This window comes from Sus scrofa, chromosome 2 (genome assembly GCF_000003025.6).
Source record: "Sus scrofa isolate TJ Tabasco breed Duroc chromosome 2, Sscrofa11.1, whole genome shotgun sequence".
Lineage (NCBI taxonomy): Eukaryota > Metazoa > Chordata > Mammalia > Artiodactyla > Suidae > Sus > Sus scrofa.
In genome coordinates, this window is record NC_010444.4 from 88017486 (window position 1) to 88039676 (window position 22191).

At 42.0% G+C, this 22191-nt stretch overlaps 1 protein-coding gene across 3 annotated transcripts in view; it reads left to right on the forward strand.

The window, feature by feature from the left end:
- Nucleotides 4087–22191, forward strand: part of JMY (junction mediating and regulatory protein, p53 cofactor) — a 76951-nt gene continuing 58846 nt past the window's right edge. Inside the window, exon 1 of one of the 3 annotated variants that reach the window (XM_021084484.1) lies at nt 4087–6918. In XM_021084484.1, coding sequence (XP_020940143.1) covers nt 5878–6918 — 1041 coding nt within the window. In that variant the 5' untranslated portion in view covers nt 4087–5877. The remainder of the gene's footprint in view (nt 6919–22191) is intronic. The other 2 variants (XM_021084482.1, XM_021084483.1) reach the window with 2 other exon arrangements.

Below are 22191 nucleotides of genomic sequence, written 5' to 3' on the forward strand. Positions count from 1 at the left end.
ATCAGACATCACTTTGTATAGTGTCACATCTTTCCTCGCCTCTTTTCTTCCTTTTCTCTCTCACTCTCACCACCTTCGAGTGTAAAGTAAGGATCCTTGGCCACAATTGATATAATGTAAAATACTAAACCGAGTCATCATAGCAGATACAGACATGCACTGCTCAAGTTCCACCTTCAAGAAAGTACGTGTTTGGAGTTCTCTGTGTTTAAGGATCTAGCATTGACACTGCTGTGGCTTGGGTCACTGCTATGGTACGGGTTCGACCCCTGACCTGGGAACTTCTGCTACAGGGAGTGGGCTTAGCTGATATTTCCTGTCGGACAGCACATTCAGGATTCGCCTCAGCTTTTGCATTAAGGTCAGACACCTTTGAGGTGGCCACTGGTGCTTGATCGGTTGTGATGGTGGTAGCTGGGATCACATTCTCTCTGATGGCCCTCACCCAATGACAGAGCAGGCAGTGGTACCAGGGCACAGCTCTGTCCATTCAACTCACATTTCCTCTAACAGTCATTGCTCCAGGGTCCCCACTGGGCTGGCAGAGCTTTGTCAGGTCTGCATCCCAGGCTGCCAATCACCCACCCATCCTGCCTCCTCCTTTTTTCTCTGATAGGTGTTCCTCCCACACACTTTTTACACTCCTCACTCCTCAGTGTCTGCTTCTCAGAGGGCCCATGGTTGGTACCAGGATTCGTCTGAGAAAGTAATGAGATGGACTTTGGGGGCTGGATCACTCACCTCCTGCCTCAGAGCAAGCACTCCATTCTGAATGATGGGAAGAACAAAGAGAGGCCTTGGCAAAAGGTAGGAATCCTACTTCTAAAATTTGCACTGAGGAGTTCCCGTTGTGGTGCAGTGGTTAACGAATCTGACTAGGAACCATGAGGTTTCAGGTTTGATCCCTGGCCTTGCTCAGTGGGTTAAGGATCCGGCATTGCCATGAGCTGCGGTGTAGGTCATAGACATGGCTCGGATCCCGAGTTGCTGTGGCTGTGGTGTAGGCCAGCAGCTACAGCTCTGATTAGACCCCTAGCCTGGGAACCTCCACATGCCATGGGTGTAGCCCTAGAAAAGGCAAAAAGACAAAAATAAAATAAATAAAATAAAATTTGCACTGGGGGTGAGTTGAGACAAGGTACTGGTAGAGAAGAGTGCAGTGGCTGGTGTGATGATTTTTAGGCATTTGAGATGCAAGGGGAATGATAAATATAAGGATAATGGAACTGGAGGGGTGTTAAGAAATTGTGTTTTCATCCTACAGACTGAGCATGAAAAGCTGTGGGTAACTAACATTGTTTATAGACCTGGAGGTCACTCTCTCAGGGCAAGATAATTTAACATTCAGGCTAGGACCCTAGAGGATGTCGAAAACTTGCTGTGAGAGTGACTCCTAGAAACCTGGAAAACGCAAAGGGCCTTGCAGAGCCTGAATTGAAATGCATGAATTGCCATGCTATACAGAAGAGGAAGGGAATACAAGACTCAGGGAAGTGGGAATGCTGGACTGGATATATTACATGAGGCCAGAACAAATATGTTTCCCAAGAAGGTCCAAAGGATATGCCATTCACCAATGGCATTTATTAGAAGTGCACTGGGGAGGAGTGTCCACTGTGGTACAGCAGGTTAAGGATCCTGCATTGTACAGCTGTGCTGTAGGTCGCAGCTGCAGCTCGGATTTAAAGCCTGGCCTGGGAACTTCCATGTGCCATGGGTGCAGCCAAAAAAAGAAAAGAAGTGTGCTGGTGAGAGGGGCCCCAGCATCCCCATGAAATTCATTGTGTCTCTCCTCTGCAGGCCAAGGTTAAAGGCTGAAGAAGCAGTCTCAGAATTCAGGCTCACTGATAGCAATAGGGAAGAGAAGGCCCTGGAGCAACAGAGGGCTCTGGTAGAAGTCAGAGGATCACAGTGCAGTATGAGGATATGGTTCAGATATTCTATCGCCGAGGCTGTGGTATAGACTGGTGGCTACAGCTCCAATTTGACCCCTGGCCTGGGAACTTCTATACGCCGCAGGTGCAGCCACACACACACACAATCTAATTCCCCTGAAAGATTGCAAATGACCTCTCAGAGAAGGCTGTAGATCAGGACATTAGGGCAAAATTTCTAGAGCAGTTAAGCACTGCTTCTTAACACATAAGCACACACTCAACTAAAATTAATTTCAGATTTTTAAGAGATTTACAAAACTGATCTTATGCAGAGGATATGGCCCTAAAAAGACAAAACAAAAACAAAAACAAAGTCCCTCAAAAAACAAAAACAAACATTATAACCTGGGAGAGGGATAGCAGAGATTAGTGCCATCTTAAAGATGTAGGTAAGTTTGTCCCTAGAATACCTCTATTTAATTTGCTTTTCTGGTCCTTACAGACCTTGTTTGCTAGCTCAAAGAAACAGCCCTGGTCACAGCTGCCCAGCTGGATGTAGTTTCTTTGCTAGAGCAGATAATATGGTCTCTGGTACTCAATATGCAGCCATTCATTTAGCCAGTGTGTTCTTTTCTATCCCAGTCAGGAAAGAAAACCAGAAATACTTTGCTCCAGGGCCATGTTAACTCTCCCACCATGTGTCATAAGACTACTGGACATACCTCAGAATGTCATATTGATGACATCATGCTGATCTGGCAGGATGAGTAATTGCTAGCGTGTTGGAGACCCTGGTAAGACATATGCACTCCAGAGGGAGGAAGACAAACTCTACAAAAATTCAGGCAATTGCCTACTCACTAAAGTTTCGGCACATCCCAGCAGGACATTCCCTTCAAAATAAAGGACAGATAACTGCATCATGCAGCCACAACTACAGTGAAAGAAGCAATGACTGCTAAGCCTCCTTCCGCTTTGCCGGCAACACATTCCACACCTAGGAAAACGTCTCAAGCTCTCAAATCAGGTGGTACGGAAGGTGCCACCTTTGAGTAGGACTCAGAAAGGAGAATGGCTCTACAGCAGGTCCTGACTGCAGAGCATAGAGTCAAAAATCCCAGCACACCCTACAGTATTCAAGATGTCAGTAGCAGTAAAAGATACGGTGTAAAGTTTACAGCAAGTCCCAGTGGAAGAATCACAACACTGAAGTTGGAACAAGGTCAAAATGTAGCTTTCTATAACTCTCCTTATTCCCAGGGAGTGATTTATACACTCAGACCTTGCTCAACAATCAGATACAAGCCTAAATAAAGAATTGTAAAATACTACCTAAAATGCCATGGGAATTCTGGTTTGCTTCTTTTTATTTCCAGGATAACAATTATAAGATAGAGAAAATGAGAAACATTGACACCACCTTTTGACAAAACACAGCTGCCAGAGTATTGGGGAAAATACTTAACACCTGTATGACTAGGAACCCATTTTCTCTAGCATTATTTTGAAGAGATGCAATTTTATTTCTGTGGGGGAAGATTGCAATTCTAATACATATGTAAACAATATATTTCCCATAAACATATTCTTTTGGCATTCATTCTCAGTATTCATACTTATCTGTAATATATTATGAGAGCTAGTGATTATCTCATCTCATCACTTTCTATCAGAAAAACTTGGGTTTTTTTTTTGTTTTTTTTTTGTTTTTTTTTTTTTTTTTTTTTTCAGCCTCACTGGCAGGCACATGGAAGTTTCTTGGCCAAGAATCAAATCCAAGCCACAGCTGCAGCAAAACCAGATCCTTAACCCACCACGCCAGGCTCGGGATCAAACCTGTGCCTCCACAGAGACTAGCTGGATCATTAACCCACTGTGCCACCGAAGGAACTCCCTATCAGAAAAACTAGCAGTAGTTTTTCTAAAATGTGTTATTATTTGCTTAGCTGATTATACTCATTTGCAGTGGTTGTTTTTGGGTTGTTCATTTGTTTGTGTCTTTTTAGGGCTACACCTGTAGCATAGGAAGTTCCCAGGCTAGGGGTTGATTGGAGCTGCAGCTGCCAGCCTATGTCGCATCCACAGCAACATCAGATCCGAGCCTCAGGTGCAACCTATGCCCCAACTTGCAGCAACGCCAGATCCTTAGCGTATTGAGCAAGGCCAGGGATCGAACCTACGTCATCATGGATACTAGTCAGGTTAGGTTCCTTAATGCTGACCACAATGAGAACTCCTACAATGGATTTTTTTTTCTTTTGTCTTGCCTTTCATAAGGGATATGTCTGATTTCCATTTGAGAGTTGCCACAAGTTCAGTTATGAGCTTTGACAATTTATGGTTCACATAAAGAACTGTAAAAAGCTTTTAAAACCTGTCCTAGTCCCTTTTGCTCATCCTGCCCTACCCAAAGTGGCCCTTCCCAACACTCCTTTTTTGGTCAAAGCAGATCTATAGGTCTAAAATGTCCAGCTGAGTGACAGGGCAAAAACTTTTTGCTGGTTTTTTTCAGACGTCAGGACAATACTGAGGTAAGCATGGATGACAATACAAGGTTAATCTGTTCTCACATATCTTTTAGAAATATGAATAAAATTAATCATTCCCATTGTACTTTACTGTGAACAGAGAATAACTGCAATATGAATTGGACACTAGCAGGAAAGAGAATGCTAATAATATAAACTGGATTATAAAATCCACTAGTCAATTTTAAGAATGTATTTCAGTATGAATAGCAGAATTCCTCAGATTTGCTTTTTTTTTTTTGGTATGTGCATTCTGGGAACTCTGATAACTGAATACAATTTCAACAGGGCTCAAACCTGTGACCTCAAAACGAGGTTCACAGAACAGTACACAATGATGAAACCTGAAGCAATAAACCACAGATGAACCGAGATGTAAGCATTCATACTGCTAGGACAGGGCTGCATTTTCATTTATTTTGTTTTGGAGTTCTACTGGGTTGTCTTTCAGACACCTTCCCTTCATTCCTTAAAATGTCGGAAGGGTGTTAGGGGACAATCCAATAGTCTAGATAGATCCCAGTAAAGTTCAGCACATAGTTCACAAAACGTTACCGAGTTATTTCTGAATGTAGGAATTATCCCTCTGGGCGAATGGAGGAAAATTTACACTTGAGGGTCCCTTTGAATGGCTGGAGTTTAAAAAATCTCAGTTCCTCCGTCTTTGTTCCTCTTTAACTGGGTTCGGAGACCACCTGTCCCGAAGGGCACACCTGCAACTCTCAATGCCTGCAGTTCCCCGCCTCCAGCTCTCGAAGGGAGGTGCTGAGCGGGAAGAAAAGAGCCGGCGCGCGGCCGCCAGCGGACCGGGGCGGGGACGCCGAGGGGCGGAGCCGACGGGCGCGAGCGGGGTGTGCGCGCCGCCGCCGCGTCACCAGCGTGCGGCACGTGCCCGTGTTTACGTCCCTCGTGGAGCCGCCGACGTCAGCAGCCGAATAGCAACATTGTGGCGATTCTGAGGCGCAGAGTTTAGGAGACCCGTCCCTCCATCAGGCCGGCTCCAGGCGGTCGGCAAGAAGAGGCGGGGGGGCGGGGAGGTCGGCCCGAGTGAGCGGCGGAGAGGTAGAAGCCGCGGGCCCCTACCACCTTCCTGCCTGTCCGGCCCCGCGGAACCCTCGCCTCACCTCCGGAGCGCCTGAGACGCAGCACCGCGGCCTCGCTCGGGGGGCGGCCAGGGCGGGCGCGGGGAGCGGCCGCAGAACGGGGCTTGTAAACAGATCCCGCCGCACGTGACCATGTGAACTACCTGCTCCTGGGACGCGTATTGTCTTTCCCGCGAGCCGCGCGACAAAGGAACGCGGCGGGTGCGAGTGCGGAGAGGCGAGCGAGCGAGTGCGGAAAGCCGGCCGGCGCGCTAAGATGGCTGAAGGCGCCCGGCGAGGGTGAACGGGGGGCGCGGCGGAGCCAGCCGGTGACTCCTCGGGCGGACAGGGCCGCCGGCGTCTTCCCCGCGGCCTGGCGCCGGAGCCACCATGTCGTTCGCGCTGGAGGAGACGCTCGAGTCGGACTGGGTGGCCGTGCGGCCCCATGTGTTCGACGAGCGCGAGAAGCACAAGTTCGTCTTCATCGTAGCCTGGAACGAGATTGAGGGCAAGTTTGCCATAACCTGCCACAACCGGACGGCCCAGAGGCAAAGGAGCGGCACCCGCGAGCAGGCGGGGGCGCGAGGGGGCGCCGAGCCCGGCGTACCCGCGTCCGACGGGACCCGCGGGCCGGGCAGCCCGGTGGGCAGGGGTCGGCCCGAGGCCATTGCTTCCACGACTCTGGGCAGGAGTCCCGGGCCTCGGAGGCGTCCGGCATGGGCGGAGGGCGGCCCTCCGCGGAGCGCGTGCAGCCTTCGGGGGGACCCGCTGCTGCGGAATTCGGCCGGCCGAGGGGCGGAGAGCTCTCTCCGGAGCCCAGTGCGGACCAAGTCCAGCCCGGTCCGGAGGGCATCTGAACGCAGAGATGTGTCGGCGGTCCCCGGTGCGGCAGCCCCGCCGGCGCCCACGGAGGCCCAGGCGTCGTCGGTGCGCGTAGTGAGCGCCTGCGGGACGGTCACCGAGGAGATCGAGGTGCTGGAAATGGTGAGAGAGGACGAGGCGGACCCGGCGTCGTTGGCGCTCTCGGATGCGGAGCAGCCGCCGCCCGCCCCCGAGCTGGAGTCCCCGGCCGAGGAGTGCAGCTGGGCCGGGCTCTTCTCCTTCCAGGATCTGCGCGCGGTGCACCAGCAGCTGTGCTCTGTGAACTCGCAGCTGGAGCCCTGCCTGCCGGTGTTCCCCGAGGAGCCCTCAGGCATGTGGACGGTGCTGTTCGGGGGCGCCCCAGAGATGACCGAGCAGGAGATCGACACGCTGTGTTACCAGCTCCAGGTCTACCTGGGCCACGGCCTGGACACCTGCGGCTGGAAGATCCTCTCCCAGGTACTCTTCACCGAAACGGACGACCCGGAGGAGTATTACGAAAGCCTTAGCGAGCTGCGGCAGAAGGGCTACGAAGAAGTGCTTCAGCGGGCCCGGAAGCGCATCCAGGAGGTAAGGATCTAGTGTGGGTTCCACTTACCGCTTTTAGTTGCTCACGGCTAAAGTCTGGAGCCTCCGTCTGGGGTTGTGCGCAGTTGGGACACTTGTTTTTCTAGACAAGGGAAAAGGAAGACAGTGGCTTCTTCCGGACTTATCTCCCCCTTCGTTCCTTTCAGTGGGAGGAAAACCGTGGCTTTCCTTAATTTGCCCTCTGTAGGAACTTTGGTAAGTCTTTACTTTTCCACTTGCCACTTACTTGATAGGTTCTATGTAATAAAGTGGTTTTTTTTGTTTGTTTGTTTGTTTTTTAACTGCTAGGTACTGGTAATAAGATTAAGGCCACTCAGCAGGAAGGTATCCCAAAAAATACAAGCTAAATGAGCGTGTATGAGCTTTGCCCCTAAAGCTCGTTCCAGAAATAATTACCTTACTTTCCGGGTGTCAGGTTCATTTATTCGAATTGGTTTGTCTTACGGAGCAAAATTAGGTTTTTTTTTTTTTTTTTTTTCTCCATGTGTAATTTGGCAACTTAGGCAGATTAAAATTTTTTCCTCCAGATGAGTGGCCTGTCCAAATGAAAAAGTTCCTACTGACAATTGGATGCAAGTGGTTCAAAGGATTTATACACACGCTAGGAATATGTCAAGTCTTTAAGAAGGGCTCATGTTTCACTCCTGTTTTAGGAAGAAAAAGGCCCTGCTCAGGGATGTTTATTATACTTTTGGACTTAAGGACTGAAAGTAGTGCAAATGCTTTTTCAAACGAATCCTTAAAATTATAGGAAACAATGGGAAAAGGTCTGAATGGTTATACATAGAGAGCTCTACGATGTGTAAGATATGTATAATTTGAGGTAATGCTGACATAACAGGTTCTGCCAAAAGAGCAGCTTAAATTTTTAAGTTACCCTAACAGGATACTCAACAGGTTCAAGCGATCAAAGCAATTTTAGTATGAGTACCAATTGAGTTAGGGTGGGGAAATGCCTTTTATGGTGTTTGTATTCCTGACATTGTGTTGTCATCGGACAACCTTGCCTATATTTATATGACTTGAATCCTACTATTAATACTATGAAGCTGGAGCCTTTCTGTATCTTCGTAGAATATTACATATTTTTCTTTTGGCGATTTCAGGATTTAGGATATAACTTTTACACTTAACCCCCAGTGCTCTCCTACGATTTACTGAGTCCAGGTTTTCTTTCCTTATTGGTTTACTTTATGTTAAACATCACCCATCATAATGTGATCCTCGAGTTCCAGGGATCCATTTATTTCCCTTTTTATCATCTCACTTCTGGAGTCTGTTCTACCTTAAACACTTTGTGAAAGGAAGTGACAAGTCTTTTGTTCTAATAATGATTTTTATTTTTTCCATTATAGCTGGTTTACAGTGTTCTGTCAATTTTCTACTGTACAGCAAAGTGACCCAGTTACACATACATGTATACATTTTTTTCTTAGATTATCGTACTCCATCATAAGTGACCAGATATGGAAGTGACAAGTCTTAAATGGTCATTCTCTTTACAGTTTTTTTTTTTTTTCCTTAGAGTTTTGTTAATAGTAACCTGTAATCTTTTAAAGTGCAAGGAGAAAGTTTGTGCTTTTTTGCCTTATTCATTTTATAGATGTATATATTATCCTTTTACATTTTCCCTTTATTTAAAAAAATCACTAAATGATCTAGATATGTCTGGTTTTAATTTTATCGATACTCAGAAAAAATAATTTTGTACTTTTTTAATGCAAATTGGGTCAAAAGCAAGGCCTGCTGAAAAACATAGTTGCAGTTTTCTAGAACTCATGTACATTTTTTAAAGAGTGCTTTTCCTAATTAAGGTTGTGTTGATCATAATGTTTTATTCTCTTTAACAGAAAAATTTAAAAGAGTATTTTGGGAAACAACTCAAATTAAATGCGTAAGTTTTTGGTGCTTCATTTAGCTGACTTGAATAGTATTTGAAAAATAGGGAGTTCCCATTGTGGCTCAGGGGAAATGAATCTGACTAGTATCCATGAGAACACAGGTTCGATCCCTGGCCTTGCTCAGCGGCTTAAGGATCCGGCGTTGCCTTGAGCTGTGTTGTAGGTCACAGATGCAGCTTGGATCTCGAGTGGCTGTGGCTGTGGTGTAGGCCAGCAGCTATAGCTCTGATTCAACCCTTAGCCTGGGAGACTCCATCTGCCTCGGTTTGACTCTAAAAAGACAAAAAAATAAAATTAAAAAAATTTAAAAAAAGAGAGAAATAGTTATCAAAAGTAACAAATAGGTTCAGTTATTATAAGGCCCACCCTGATTTCTACTGGCAGATTATTTTGAAAGAAATTATGGGGGCGGGGGAAGGAATACATGATCGATTAGTGATGTCTGCTGTGGATGCGACAGTGGGAGTATATAGCACACCTACTGTATGTTTTTTTTTCTTCCCCATCTGCTTACTTTTTTTTTTTTTCTATCTTCATAGTTTGCAGTAACATTTTTTTTAGGTAAAATCTGTGCAGAAGTTTTATTATTTTTGTATTATCAATTCTGTTGAGTTAGTAAGTGTTGTTGTTTTTTTAAATTCCCAGTTCTCAATTTGACTTGTGGAATTGTAGATTTTAAAGCTAGGTATATCTGGAAAATCAAACATTAGGTATATGTTGATCAGAAAATTTAGTCCTTTGATCATGTTTTTTAAGTTTCTCCGAATCCATTTTCTGGTTCTTCCCATCAAAAAAAAAAAAAAAAAAAAAAATCCAGGTTTCAATTTGAATGCTACACCTACTTGTGTTCAAAATGATCACTCAATTGTTGAAAAAGGGTTTGTTTTTGTTTTTGTTGTTTTGTTTTATCTAGAAAAGACTGTACAACTAGATTATAAACTTTCAAGGTCACTGGCCTTAACAGTATCTTGGGATTCTCTTCTTGGCCACCTCTAGTTCAGGGCCATACATCTTGTTAGCACTCCTAATATTAGTAGAGAAAGGACATCTTTTTTTTCTTTCTTTTTTTTTTTTTTCAGTATCACAGGAATTTAAAAGATTCGAAAGAAGTATCATTTTAATGTAAAGTTATAAGTAACATTTTGGGAGTTCCCGTTGTGATGAAGCTGGATCGGCATCATGAATTGTCCGAGTCTCTGCAGCACCAGGCTGCACGTTCAATTCCCAGCTGATCACAGTTGGTTAAAGGATCCAGCATTGCTGCAGCTGAGGCTTGGATCCGATCCCTGGCCAGGAACTCCAAAATAAAATTTTGTAAATTGATAAATGTAAATTACTAAAACCACCATGCTGTTTTAAAAGTAGGAGAAAAATCTCTTAAACTGTAAAAACATAACTTCCTAAATTAGGAGTCCTTATCTGGGGCTGGTGAAATTTCCTATAAATTGAAGGGAGCTATAGGTGAACTTTAATGGAGTATTTTAAGTAGCATGCATAGTTTTATATGCATAGGCTTATTTGCAGTTTTGAAGAGAAGGACTTAGGGTGTTCTTCAAAAAGAGCCTTAAAACTACAATTACAAATTATTTGCTTTGTAAACTTGGGATGATACAGCCTCTATTGGAATTTAATTTTGGGAATACGCTTATGACTTAATATGGAGTTATAAGAAGTATTCATATCTGTCCTGTGGAGTATTGAATAATTAAACCTTAAGTTTTCTGCCAGAAATTTTGTTAATGGTTCACAAATTTGGTCAGTTGACAAGTTTGTGAGGTACTACAATTTACACAGTACTAATGAGAAATTATTTTCAGTTGACTTAAGAATTGTAGATTATATACTACATTGAGCCATAATCTTGAGTACAAAGAACTGTGAAATTTATTACATGTTAGGCTTGTCTTGGATCTTTACAAAGGTTTACTGTAAGTAGCGCTATTTATATAACAAGGGCTCAATCCATGAATGAATCAGGTGCGCCAGTTCCCCCCGCCCCTCTTGGAATAGTTTCAGCAGTAGCCTTGTTTGTTGGTCAGCTGTGGATCATATTATAGTGTGTGTGCATGGGTGGCCCATAATGTGGCTTACCTTTGATGACCTAGATTTTGTAAACGATGGTTTCAGTATAAGGACAGCCATTGAAACGATTGTGATCCTTTAGACAGTAAACCTTAACTATGATGGTAGCCTTAATTAAAATGTAAAAATCAGTGTTCACTTTGGAATTTACTCTGTTTATAAAATAATGCTCAATTCTAACTTCCATGCAGTTGAAAACACTGAGAGAAGCTTGTGTTTTCAAAAGTAGCCATGTAAGTCACACAGTAGACAGAGCCTACCTAGTGTCTGAAGTCAGAAAGACCTGGGTTTGAATTAGGACTCATCACTTGTGTGACCTGTTTAGTGATTTAACCTCTTTAAAACAGAGAAATGGGGAAGATACTTAAAGGATTTCTGAAGATTTAAGTAAGACATTAAGAAAAAGTCCCTAACAAAGTGTTTGGCATTTATAAGGGAGGCTCCCAAGGAAATGTTTCAAGGGGATGTAAATATTTATTGTTACTCTTAAGTATTGGGCAGTTCACATTACCTGTTGCCTTTCATCCTCCACACGATCTTTTGAGACAAGTGGGGTTTTATACATGTTTTGCTGAAGCAGAAGTTGAGACTTTGAGGAAGACCTATACATACATTAGAGAAATGACAATCTTTTAGGAGCTCTAGAATGCTGAGCTTTGGGCCAGGAAGCCATGACTCATGATTAGGTACCAATAGTAGAAGCAGCTTTGAGAAGGACCTAATATACTTAGGTGCATTGGAAAGAGCTCTTCTTCCTGAATATTTCCATAAACATAACGCAGACTGCTCTTTCACTGTAAAACTGTTAAGGATAATGAAGCTAAGTGAATTTTGTGGGATTTTTGAAAGTTATGAAAGATTTGAAAACTGGAAGTTGTTAAAATAATGACTTAGATAATAATCATTTTCTTCAATCCTATGCCCCAATAAATCTTGGCCATTTTTCATATCACTGGAAAAAAAAAGTGTAGAAGAAAAGTTGAAGATACGCTTCTGGGTTAGTGTTTCTGTAAAACAGAAATACAGACGCTGGTGGCAGAATGGCAGCGTTTTTGATGAATAATTGATGTGCTGGTTTCTCTGCTTGCCATTTAATATCACGTGATGCCTGGCCCACCAGATATTTCAACAGACATGTTTTCTCCTTGCTAAAACAAGGCCAACTTGGACAAATGCTTTTAGTAATGTGAGTACAAGGGGGTGTGTGTGTGTATGTGTGTGTGTGTGTGTGTGTGTGTGTGTGTTCAAGGGAAAAGGTGAGTGGGAGGTTTGGTTAGTGAGACATAACAGTTGTTGTTGAATTAGCAGTCTTCATTCCCAGAATCTTCACATGTAACATGCCTCACTGTTTTCCATTGCCTCTCTATTTGGCTTTTTATTGACCATAGAATATTGTTAGAATTGGGACTTGAAAGCACAAGGTGGCCTTCCATTGATGGTTAGATGTATGTGTGCTTATTTTTTTGTAATGGGAAATTTCACATGGCTCTTTTTACTCATTAATAGAACAGGATCTGCCTCCTCTGAATTTGCCCAGTTTCCTTAATTGCTATAGAAAAAAATAATAATAAATTATAAGCATAAGAGATGTAGGGTAGGCACTGAAACTCAACAACAGTTCTTGGTGCTTCTGTGTTTTTTGGTAGAGGTGGTAAATTTCATTGGGCTTTTCAAGCTTCTTGTAGGGGCTGTTACTACCAAGTAGCTTTAACACAGTATCTAAATTATTAAAACTGCATGGGGCAGAGAAGGATTCATTCAGTGAAAGGCTAGACATTTTTTGAGTTTTTTTCTCAAGAGTGGGGAATTGCCTTTATTCTTGTCCCTGAATTTTAAATTTTATACAGTTACAATTACATATAGTAGACTTTCCAGATGATAGTGAAGGTTTCGTATAGTAGGCTATGAAATTAAAATAGGTTTTGTGGGCTAGACATTTTATAGAGAGTAGTCTTCAGGATAAATGAATGGAATTCCTTTAATGATTTGGGGTTTTATTTTAACTTCTAAGGTTTGAGGGTGATGGTGTGGGGCTTAGTTTGTTTAGCAAATATTAGTGCATTCAAGTAGTAAAGGCCCAGGGAGAATATGGTGATAAACAAGAATAGTGATTACTTGAAAAAATTTTTAAAAGACATGGGACACTTTGTGAATTTGCCGTTTTTGTGCAGCGGCCTTGCTAATACTCTGTTTTGTTTTTTTTTTTTTTTTCCAATTTTAATATATGTGCTGCTGAAACAAGCACAGAAAAAAATTCTTAATTAAAATTGGACACCAAGTCATCCTGCTGTTAATTAGTTGAGGCAGGGTACTTTTAAAGAAATGTCTCATTACCCTGTCTTACTGGAAGGAAAATTTATTGCACATAGCTCAGGAAAATCTCTGTGTTTTTGTCCTAATTCTGATCCTAGTTGGTTGGCCTTATACTGTCACTTAACCTCCTTGGGCCTTAATTTCATGTTTGTAAAATGAGATTATAGCGCTCTTTTTCTCTAAGGATCCATGGTAGTTTACAGTTACAGAGTAGCAAGGGTTGGGACCTGAGCCGCTTGTTTTGTGTGCTTGTATCCAGGTGTCACTTTCTCTGCAGCAAGGTGACTGTCCAAGACACAGCACTTGTAATGTTGCTAGAGTTTCTTTAGGCTTTGAAAAAGCTCTAATTAATTTTTGGGTATTTGACAGCGTGAAAGAAAGGGCATTGAAATGGGCAGGAGTGGTGTTTCCGCCTGTTGTTTGTATTTGTTTTCTTGTCCTCACTTTATTACCTCTGCTTGGGGTGGGGGAGGTGTGCTTTCGTGCACTCGCTTTTTTTTCCCCTCTGGAGTTTATTGTTAAATATGCTTTCCAGTCACGTTTTTGATAACTTGCTGAAGTTACACTTAGAAAACTAAATGTTAAATTACTAAAATTATTTCTGAAAGCCTTTCTTCTCCTTCCCCTTCCCACCTAGGTGAGCCTTAGTCCTCTTTACTGACTCTAAGGAGGTAGGTCGTAACTGGAGTGACTGATTAGTGAATGGAGCCTTGTGTGAGGCTCTAGTTCTTAATGATCACAATAGCTAACTCTCAGTGAATGCTTCCTATGAATCAAGCACTGTGGGGTTGTCTTGAAATATATTTTACTCAGTTAGTATGTAGTTAGGAGTTAAGAGGTAGGGTTCAAGTGAATTTGAGTCCTGGCCCCTCCACTTAATAGCATTATGAATTTGGGCCCACCTAATTCTCAGTGCCTTAGCTTCCTCATCTGTGAAGTGAAGAGAGTAATCTTGCTGCCTTGGAGTGATTTAAAAGTAGGTTTTATGTAAAGTACTTAGAACAGTGCCCTTTACTCAGTAAATACTTGATAAATGCTCTAACTCTTACAGTATTAATTCTTATATCAACATAAGAAGTAAGGATTTTACAGAGAGGAAACAAATTCAAAGTGAATAGATCAATTTGCCTAAGATAACAAATCTATAAAAGAGAACTAGATTCATATCCATGCCTGATTTCAGCTAGTTTTTTTAACCATTGGACTATTTTCATCCCTGTAGAAAGGGAGTGAGGCTAACTGATAAACTTTGCCTCTGTCAAATTGAAATACATGGTCAATTGTCTCATCTCTCGATGGGATGAAGGCATTGACTGTTTAGCTGATGATTGTTTTTGGAAAACCTGCATTATATACGTATACTGTAATCAACAGTGTTGTCTGTCATTGGAGAACATTGTAATCCCAAAAGAGTTGAATTAAATTTGTGCGTGTATGAAACATAAAACTGAGAGACAGAATTCATGTCTTTCTTATATAGACTCTTTAAAAATAATTTTTCTGTAAGCATAGGAAGAATAAATACTGCACTGATGTTTATACATTCTATTCTATATTGAGCTTGCTAAGGGTGAGTTGCTTTAGACAGTGTGATAATTTTTCCTAAGATTTCACAGATGTATTTGAAGAAAATTTGTTTTCTCCCCAAAACATTTCCTATTACTTTACACCCCCCTTCATAGATAAAGGAAATTTGGTATGTTCCAAGGTAAGATCTGAAATCTACCTTTCTCCCATTATTTATCCCATTTCAAACACTTAGTACATACCTTTGAATAGTTAATATTGTACCTCCTTTCCACTCATAACTGTACTAAACAATTATCTTATTTTCCTGGCTAGGCAGTGGAGGAGGGCAGGATGTTAACTCTCTTGATTTATATCTAGTTGGAAATCCTGAGCCTTTTATATTGGGTGATATGAATTTGGGTATTGGGGTTGCTAAATGAAAAGGTTATGACCAAATAGGGGTGAAGAAATGGAGGATTAAGAAAGGGATGAGAATTAACTTTAGCAATATTTCAACTTGAAAAATATTCATTATTTTAGTGAAAGAGTTATGTGCCAGCTCACAGTGAAGTCTGTCAGGATGCTTACTTTTGTAAACAAGGGGGTTTGAAGGTCTCTAGCTCCCTGGAGGGGCTTGGAGTTGGCTCTTGGGCAGGTTTTACTCTGTACATCAAGTTTTAAGAGACCTAAAACTTGAAAAAAATACTTACTAATTTTTTTGAGGTATGGTTGATTTTCAGTATTAGTTTCAGGTATACAACATAGTGATTCAAATTTTTTATAGATTATACTCCATTTAAGGTTACTTTAAGATATTGGCTGTATTCCCTGTGCTGTACCGTATATCCTTATAGCTTATTTATTTTATACTTGGTAGTTTGTACCCTTTTTTTTTTTTTTTGTCTTTTTGCCTTTTCTAGGGCTGCGCCCGTGGCATATGGAGGTTCCCAGGCTAGGGGTCTAATCAGAGCTGTAGCCGCCGGCCTACACCACAGCCACAGCAACGTGGGATCCGAGCCCTGTCTGTGACCTACACCACAGCTCACAGCAACGCCGGATCCTTAACCCACTGAGCAAGGCCAGAGATCGAACCCACAACCTCATGGTTCTTGGATTTGTTAACCACTGAGCCACGACGGGAACTGCCATAGTAGTTTGCACCTTTTAACTCCCTTTATTTGCCCATCCCTCTTTTCTCCCCTCTAGGACCCACTCAGTTTGTCCTCTGTTTCCCCCTTTTTTTTTTTTTTTTGTTATAGTCATTCATTTGTTTTTTAGACTCCACATAAGTGATATCATACAGGTTTGTCTTTCTCTTGAGTTGTTTCACTAAGCATAATACCCTCCTGGTCCATCCATATTGTTGCAAATGTCAAAATTTCATTTTCTTTTAAATGGCCGAGTGTATATATATCTTTCATCATACTTTCAGTCTTTTTTAGACTCGAAAGATTGGTATTATTTCTTTAAGGGAAAGATAGGCTGGTTGAATAGGCATATAGGGCAGTGGGTAAGAGCTTGAGTTAAACTGTGGAGGAGTCGCACCTTACTTCTACCTTTCACCAGCTACCTAACTTTAGACAAGTGACTGAGCCTGAACCTTTGGTTCTTTTTCTGTAAAGTGGCATAGTATTTATACCTGCATCACTGTATTATGTGTACGTAGTGATTTCTAAATGCATACTGATTGAGAAATATTAAATAGGAGTTTTAAAACCGAAGAGTATGAAATCATTCACACATTAGTTACTGCTTTCTCATGTTGTTTCCTATACCCACTTTAACATCCCACTGTTTTATCCCTGGACTGATTTTAGTGCCTTCCTTCAGTGTCTTCCTTACAGTGTAACCTTTATATACTTCGCTCCCAAACTGTATTAAAGAATCACTTTGCACATCTTCATACTCACCTCTCCAGCTCTGACATACACACAGCCAAGTTGAACTTTTCCTTTGCTTACTGTTGTCCTGCAGATAGAGCCCAGATTCCTCATATTCAGAGTGGTCCACATTTTGGTTAGCCTGCCAGTCTTATCTCTCTATCCTCTCTACAAGAACGTTTCATTTTTCTAGCCAAGCTCTTTTACCCATTATTCACTGAACTCGCCATACACCATGCTCCATTATATAGGACCACACCCCACCCCCAGTGTTGTCACATTTTTGTCCAAGTTCCTCTCTTCCTTCCAGGGCCAGGTCAAGTGCCCTTCCAGAAGAAAGTCATTTCGGGCCACTGTCAGGAATTTCTGTCAGAGAGAGGTCAGAGAGGTCTGATACTATTGATAACATCATAACTGCCCCCACCCGCCCCCGCCCTGGCTTTTCTCTTCATGGACCCCTTCTGCCCTTTAAAATGCATTGAGAGGCCCAAGAGACAAATACGAGTTTTGTTGTTACTGTTTTCTTTTCTTTTTTTTTTTGGCCATACCCACAGCATGTGTAAGTTTGCTGGCCAGGGATTGAATCCACACTGCAGTTGTGGCTTGTGCTACATGGGTGGTAACACCAGATCCTTTAACTCACTGTGCCCGGCCGGGGATTGAACCTGTACCTCCGCAGTGACCTGAGCCACTGCAGTTGGATTCTTAAACTACTGTGCCACAGTGAGAACCCCTCCAGTTGCTGTTCTTTTTGTGTATGTGTTATTTATAGGACCTTTTACATTTCATAGTTCATAACCTGCAAATAGCCAATTCAGTTTATTTATTTGCAGGATTGAGTGAGTTTTGGTTAGCAAAGTAGAAAATTAAATACATTATAACAGTTTGTGACTGTTATTTTACATTTGAATTCTTTTATCATGGATTATAGGAATGGTTTAGACTAAAGCCTAATGCTTAGTAAATTGCATATTTTGAAGTTTTAAGATGCATTTCCTTTAAGATTATTTTTGGATACTTAGATTAAAATAGACTGCCGATTGAAACTATAATTGGCTTTAAGGTAATCTAATGTTGGAAAAACATGAAACTTTATAGCAAAGAAGACAAATTAATAAATTAGCAGTGTTAGGTGAGATGCCTTGGGCTTCTTTAAGAGTATTAAGTTTAGTTGGTGCATAGTAGTTTAATAATGTACTGCTCTGTTTGTGGATCAAAGGCATGTGGGAAACAATACATAAATATGTTAATATTTGAATGAATAACTGGTTGCACATATTTGTGGAGAGCTATTGTGATTTAATGAGCATGTGATAATAGTATCTAAACTGGTGCATTACATTTACTTTAGTGACTGTAAGAAGAGCTCGAAGAAGCTTAGTACCTGAGGATTGTCTTTACTGTTGAATCCTCACGTTTGATTGCTTCTAAATGGCTCTAGGGAACTTATTTTTTAATATTTATTTATTTATTTTATTTATTTATTTTGCTTTTTGGGGCTGCACCTGGGGCATATGCACCAGGCTAGGGATTGAATCGGAGCTACAGCTGCCAGCCTCTGCCACAGCCACAGCAACACAGGATCTGAGCCTCGGCTGTGACCTACACCACAGCTCACCGCAACACTGGATCCTTAACCCACTGAGCAAGGCCAGGGATCGGTCCCACAAACTCATGGTTACTAGTCAGATTCGTTTCTGCTGCACCACAACAGGAACTCCAGGCGAACTTTATTATTGAGAGACTTAGCTATCATATTGAGTTTGTTCCTCATTCTTTTAACAATTTTGCACTTCCTAGGACTTGGTAGAAAATCATTATTTCAAACAAAGTGTTCCAGGAGTTCCCTTTGTGGCTTAGTGGTTAACGAACCCGACTACCATCCATGAGGATGCAGGTTCGATCCCAGGCCTTGCTCAGTAAGTTAAGGATCCAGCGTTGTCATGAACTGTAGTGTAGGTCGCAGTCTCGGCTTGGATTCCAAGTTGCTGTGACTGTGGTGTAGGCCGGCAGCTATAGCTCCAGTTCGACTCCTAGCCTGGGAATTTCCTTATGCCACGGGTGCGGCCCTTAAAAGCAAAAAAAGAAAAAAGAAAAGAGTGTTCTATTTTTAAGTAGAATAAAAGATTAAGGGTTTCTGTGACTGTGCATTTTCTTGCAAGGGGAGAATTATATTACCTTTATCAAAACTATAAAAAGATAATTTATAATTTATTGTAAAGACTACTGTTGTTTACTGTTATACACTAACCCCCGCTCCCCCATGTTCTTGTCCTATTCTTCCTTTATCTGGTTGTTTTATTTCTGACATGCTGTAGTTTGTTGGTAAGCCATAGTGGAGGTGAGCACCCCAGCACCTTTCCACTGGTTGGAACTGCTTTCTGGAACATGAGAAGAGTGCTGTGATTAGAAATTATTATTCACGCAGCTACTATTACTTTTTTAATCCTCCTTTTCTTTTTCTTTTTTTTTTTTTTTTGTCTTTTCTAGGGCCACACCTGCAGCATGTGGAGGTTCCCAGGCTAGGGGTGTAATTGGAGCTGTAGCCGCCGGACTACACCAGAGCCATAGCAACGCCAGATCTGAGCCATGTCTGCGACCTACACCACAGCTCACAGCAACACCAGATCCTTAATCCACTGATTGAGGCCAGGGATTGAACCCACAACCTCACAGTTTCTAGTTGGGTTTGTTAACCACTGAGCCATGACAGGAACTCCATGTAATCCTCCTTTTCACTTGTATATTTTTGTTGTTGTTGTTACTTTTTAGAGCCACACCCGTGGCACGTGGAAGTTCTCAGGCTAGGGGTCAAATCATGGCTATAGCTGCAGGCCACAGCAACATGGGATCTGAGCCAAGTCTGCAACCTGCACCACAGCTCACGGCAACGCCAGATCTTTAACCCACTGAGTGAGGCCAGGGATTGAACCTGTATCCTCGTGGATACTAGTTGGATTGTTTGCACTGCACCACAGTGGGAACTCCCTCCATTGTATCTTAAAATAGATTATTTAGCACTTGATTCAGCTGCTTTTGAATAATAGGTAGGTGAGCAATGGAAGAGAAGCATGTATCATTTCTTTTTTTTTCTTACTCAACCAAACCCACTGGGCCACAGTAGAAACTCTAGCATGTGTCGTTTTCACATTTCTCATATTTCATCTTTAGGAAGTTGTATGTGTGGTTTTGGATATTGTGGCAAAAGGAATAACTTAATTTTCCATTTTTGATGTGTAGGCCAGAATACTTTTGTTGTGGGAAAGTGAAGAAGAAATAGAGTATTTTTCTTTTTTTAAGTCTGTTTTAGAGTTTCCTGGTGGCTCAGTGGGTTAAGGATCCAGTGATGTTACTGCTGTGGCTCAGGTCACTGCTGTGGCATGGGTTTGATCCCTGGCCCAGGAACTTCTGCTGGAAATGTAGGCCCCCCCCCCCAAAAAAAAACTTCCAAAACAAAGCAACAAAAAGAGTGTATTTATTTGATAGATTATGATTGAAAAGTGGAATGTAAGCCCAACTCCCTCCCCCATCTCCTCATCTCCTCACAGGCAGCCACTCATAAGTTTCTTGTGTGGATTCCGTTGCATGTACAAAGACATTGGACATACATATTCTACACCTCAACTTAAGTGGTGGCATAATATATACTCTAAGTACATACATTTTTTTTTTTCTCAAGCTGTAGGTCTTGTGATACTAAATGATACTCCATTGAATGGTTTTCTTTTGATGTATAGGTTTTTCCTGATCTTTTGCTGTTGAAAATAGCATCTTTCCCCACATATGCATGTATGTCTGTAGGGGAAAATTCTGTAGGAGGAATTACTGGATCAAAGAGAAATGAGCATTTTGTTTAAATTGCTTTCTGTAGAGGATGTATCAATTTACGCTTGTCTTTTTCAAACAAAAGGAGGAGGTTGCTATTTGTTTATCCTTTTTAACACAAGACTGTATTTTCAAAACCTTTTGATCTTGTCCCTGAAAGGTTTTAGTTTAACTTATTTTGCAATAAGAATGAGTCTTCATTTGTTCAGGAGTTATTTCTGTGAACTCATTCATTCCATTCTTTACCTAGTTTTTGTTCGTTTTTTGATCTTGGAGGTTGTCTATATGTTCCAAATATTTTTCCCTTTGTCATTTTCATGATTTAATTTTTATGTCTCTAGCCAGCTGAAAATGTTTTATGTCAAAATTTATTAGTCTTTTTGATACTTTCTAGATTTGGGGTTATGCTTTTAAAGCTCCCCCCATTTTTAGGTTATTTACTTATTTATTTATATTTTTTTATTTTTTTGGGTTTTTTTTTGCCATTTCTAGGGCTGCTCCTACGCTGCTCCTACGGCATATGGAGGTTCCCAGGCTAGGGTTGAATCGGAGCTGTTTGCTGCCAGCCTACGCCAGAGCCACAGCAACGCCGGATCCGAGCCGTGTCTGTGGCCTACACCACAGCTCATGGCAACGTCAGATCATTAACCCACTGATGGAGGCCAGGGATCGAACCCGCAATGTCATGGTTCCTAGTTGGATTCGTTAACCACTGAGCCACTATGGGAACTCCTGTTGAGATTATTTAAAGAAAAACACAAAAACACCCTCATTTTTGCTGCCTTTATGATTTTGTTGTTTCCTTTTTTATTTTTTTTTTTTGTCTTTTTATCTTTGTTGTTGTTGTTGTTGCTATTTCTTGGGCCGCTCCCGCGGCATATGGAGGTTCCCAGGCTAGGGGTCGAATCAGAGCTGTAGCCACCAGCCTACGCCAGAGCCACAGCAACGCGGGATCCGAGCCGTGTCTGCAACCTACACCACAGCTCACGGCAACGCTGGATCGTTAACCCACTGAGCAAGGGCAGGGACCGAACCCGCAACCTCATGGTTCCTAGTCGGATTCGTTAACCACTGCGCCACGACGGGAACTCCTGTTTCCTTTTTTATTAATTTATTTTTGGCCACAGTGTGCAGCTTTATGTGGAATCTCAATTCTCAGACCAGTGATTGAACCCAGGCTGAAGCAGTAAAGGCCAAATTCTAACCACTAGACCACCAGGGAACTCTCTGTTTGCATTTAAATTGTTGATCTTGCTCAAATTTGTTTTTGTGTTAGTAGAGTCACAATCTGACTTTTCCCTAACAAAGTGACAGTTACAAACATTTCTTGAATGATTCATGCTTATCATGCAGTGTACTTTTCATATGTCTGTATTCTTTACTGCTTCACTGTAGTTGATGTTTATATCAAATATTCATACTACCTGGAAGGCCTTTGCCCCTCTCCAGTTACTCTTGATTAATTTCTTTTTTCTTTTCTTTTCTTTTTTTTTTGGCTATTTTGTCCTCTTATTTTTCCACGTGCATTTTAAAATTGACCTTTTCTTATGCCATGAAAATGTCAAGAGGTTGTTTTATTACCATGTGAAATTTATAGTTTAGTAAGAATTGTTTGTGGTTTTTTGTCTTTTTAGTGCTGGCTTCACCCATGATAAATGGAGGTTCCCAGGCTATGAGTGGAGTCAGAACCATAGCTGCTGGCCTATGCCACAGCCACAGCAATGCTAAATCTGAGCCACATCCAC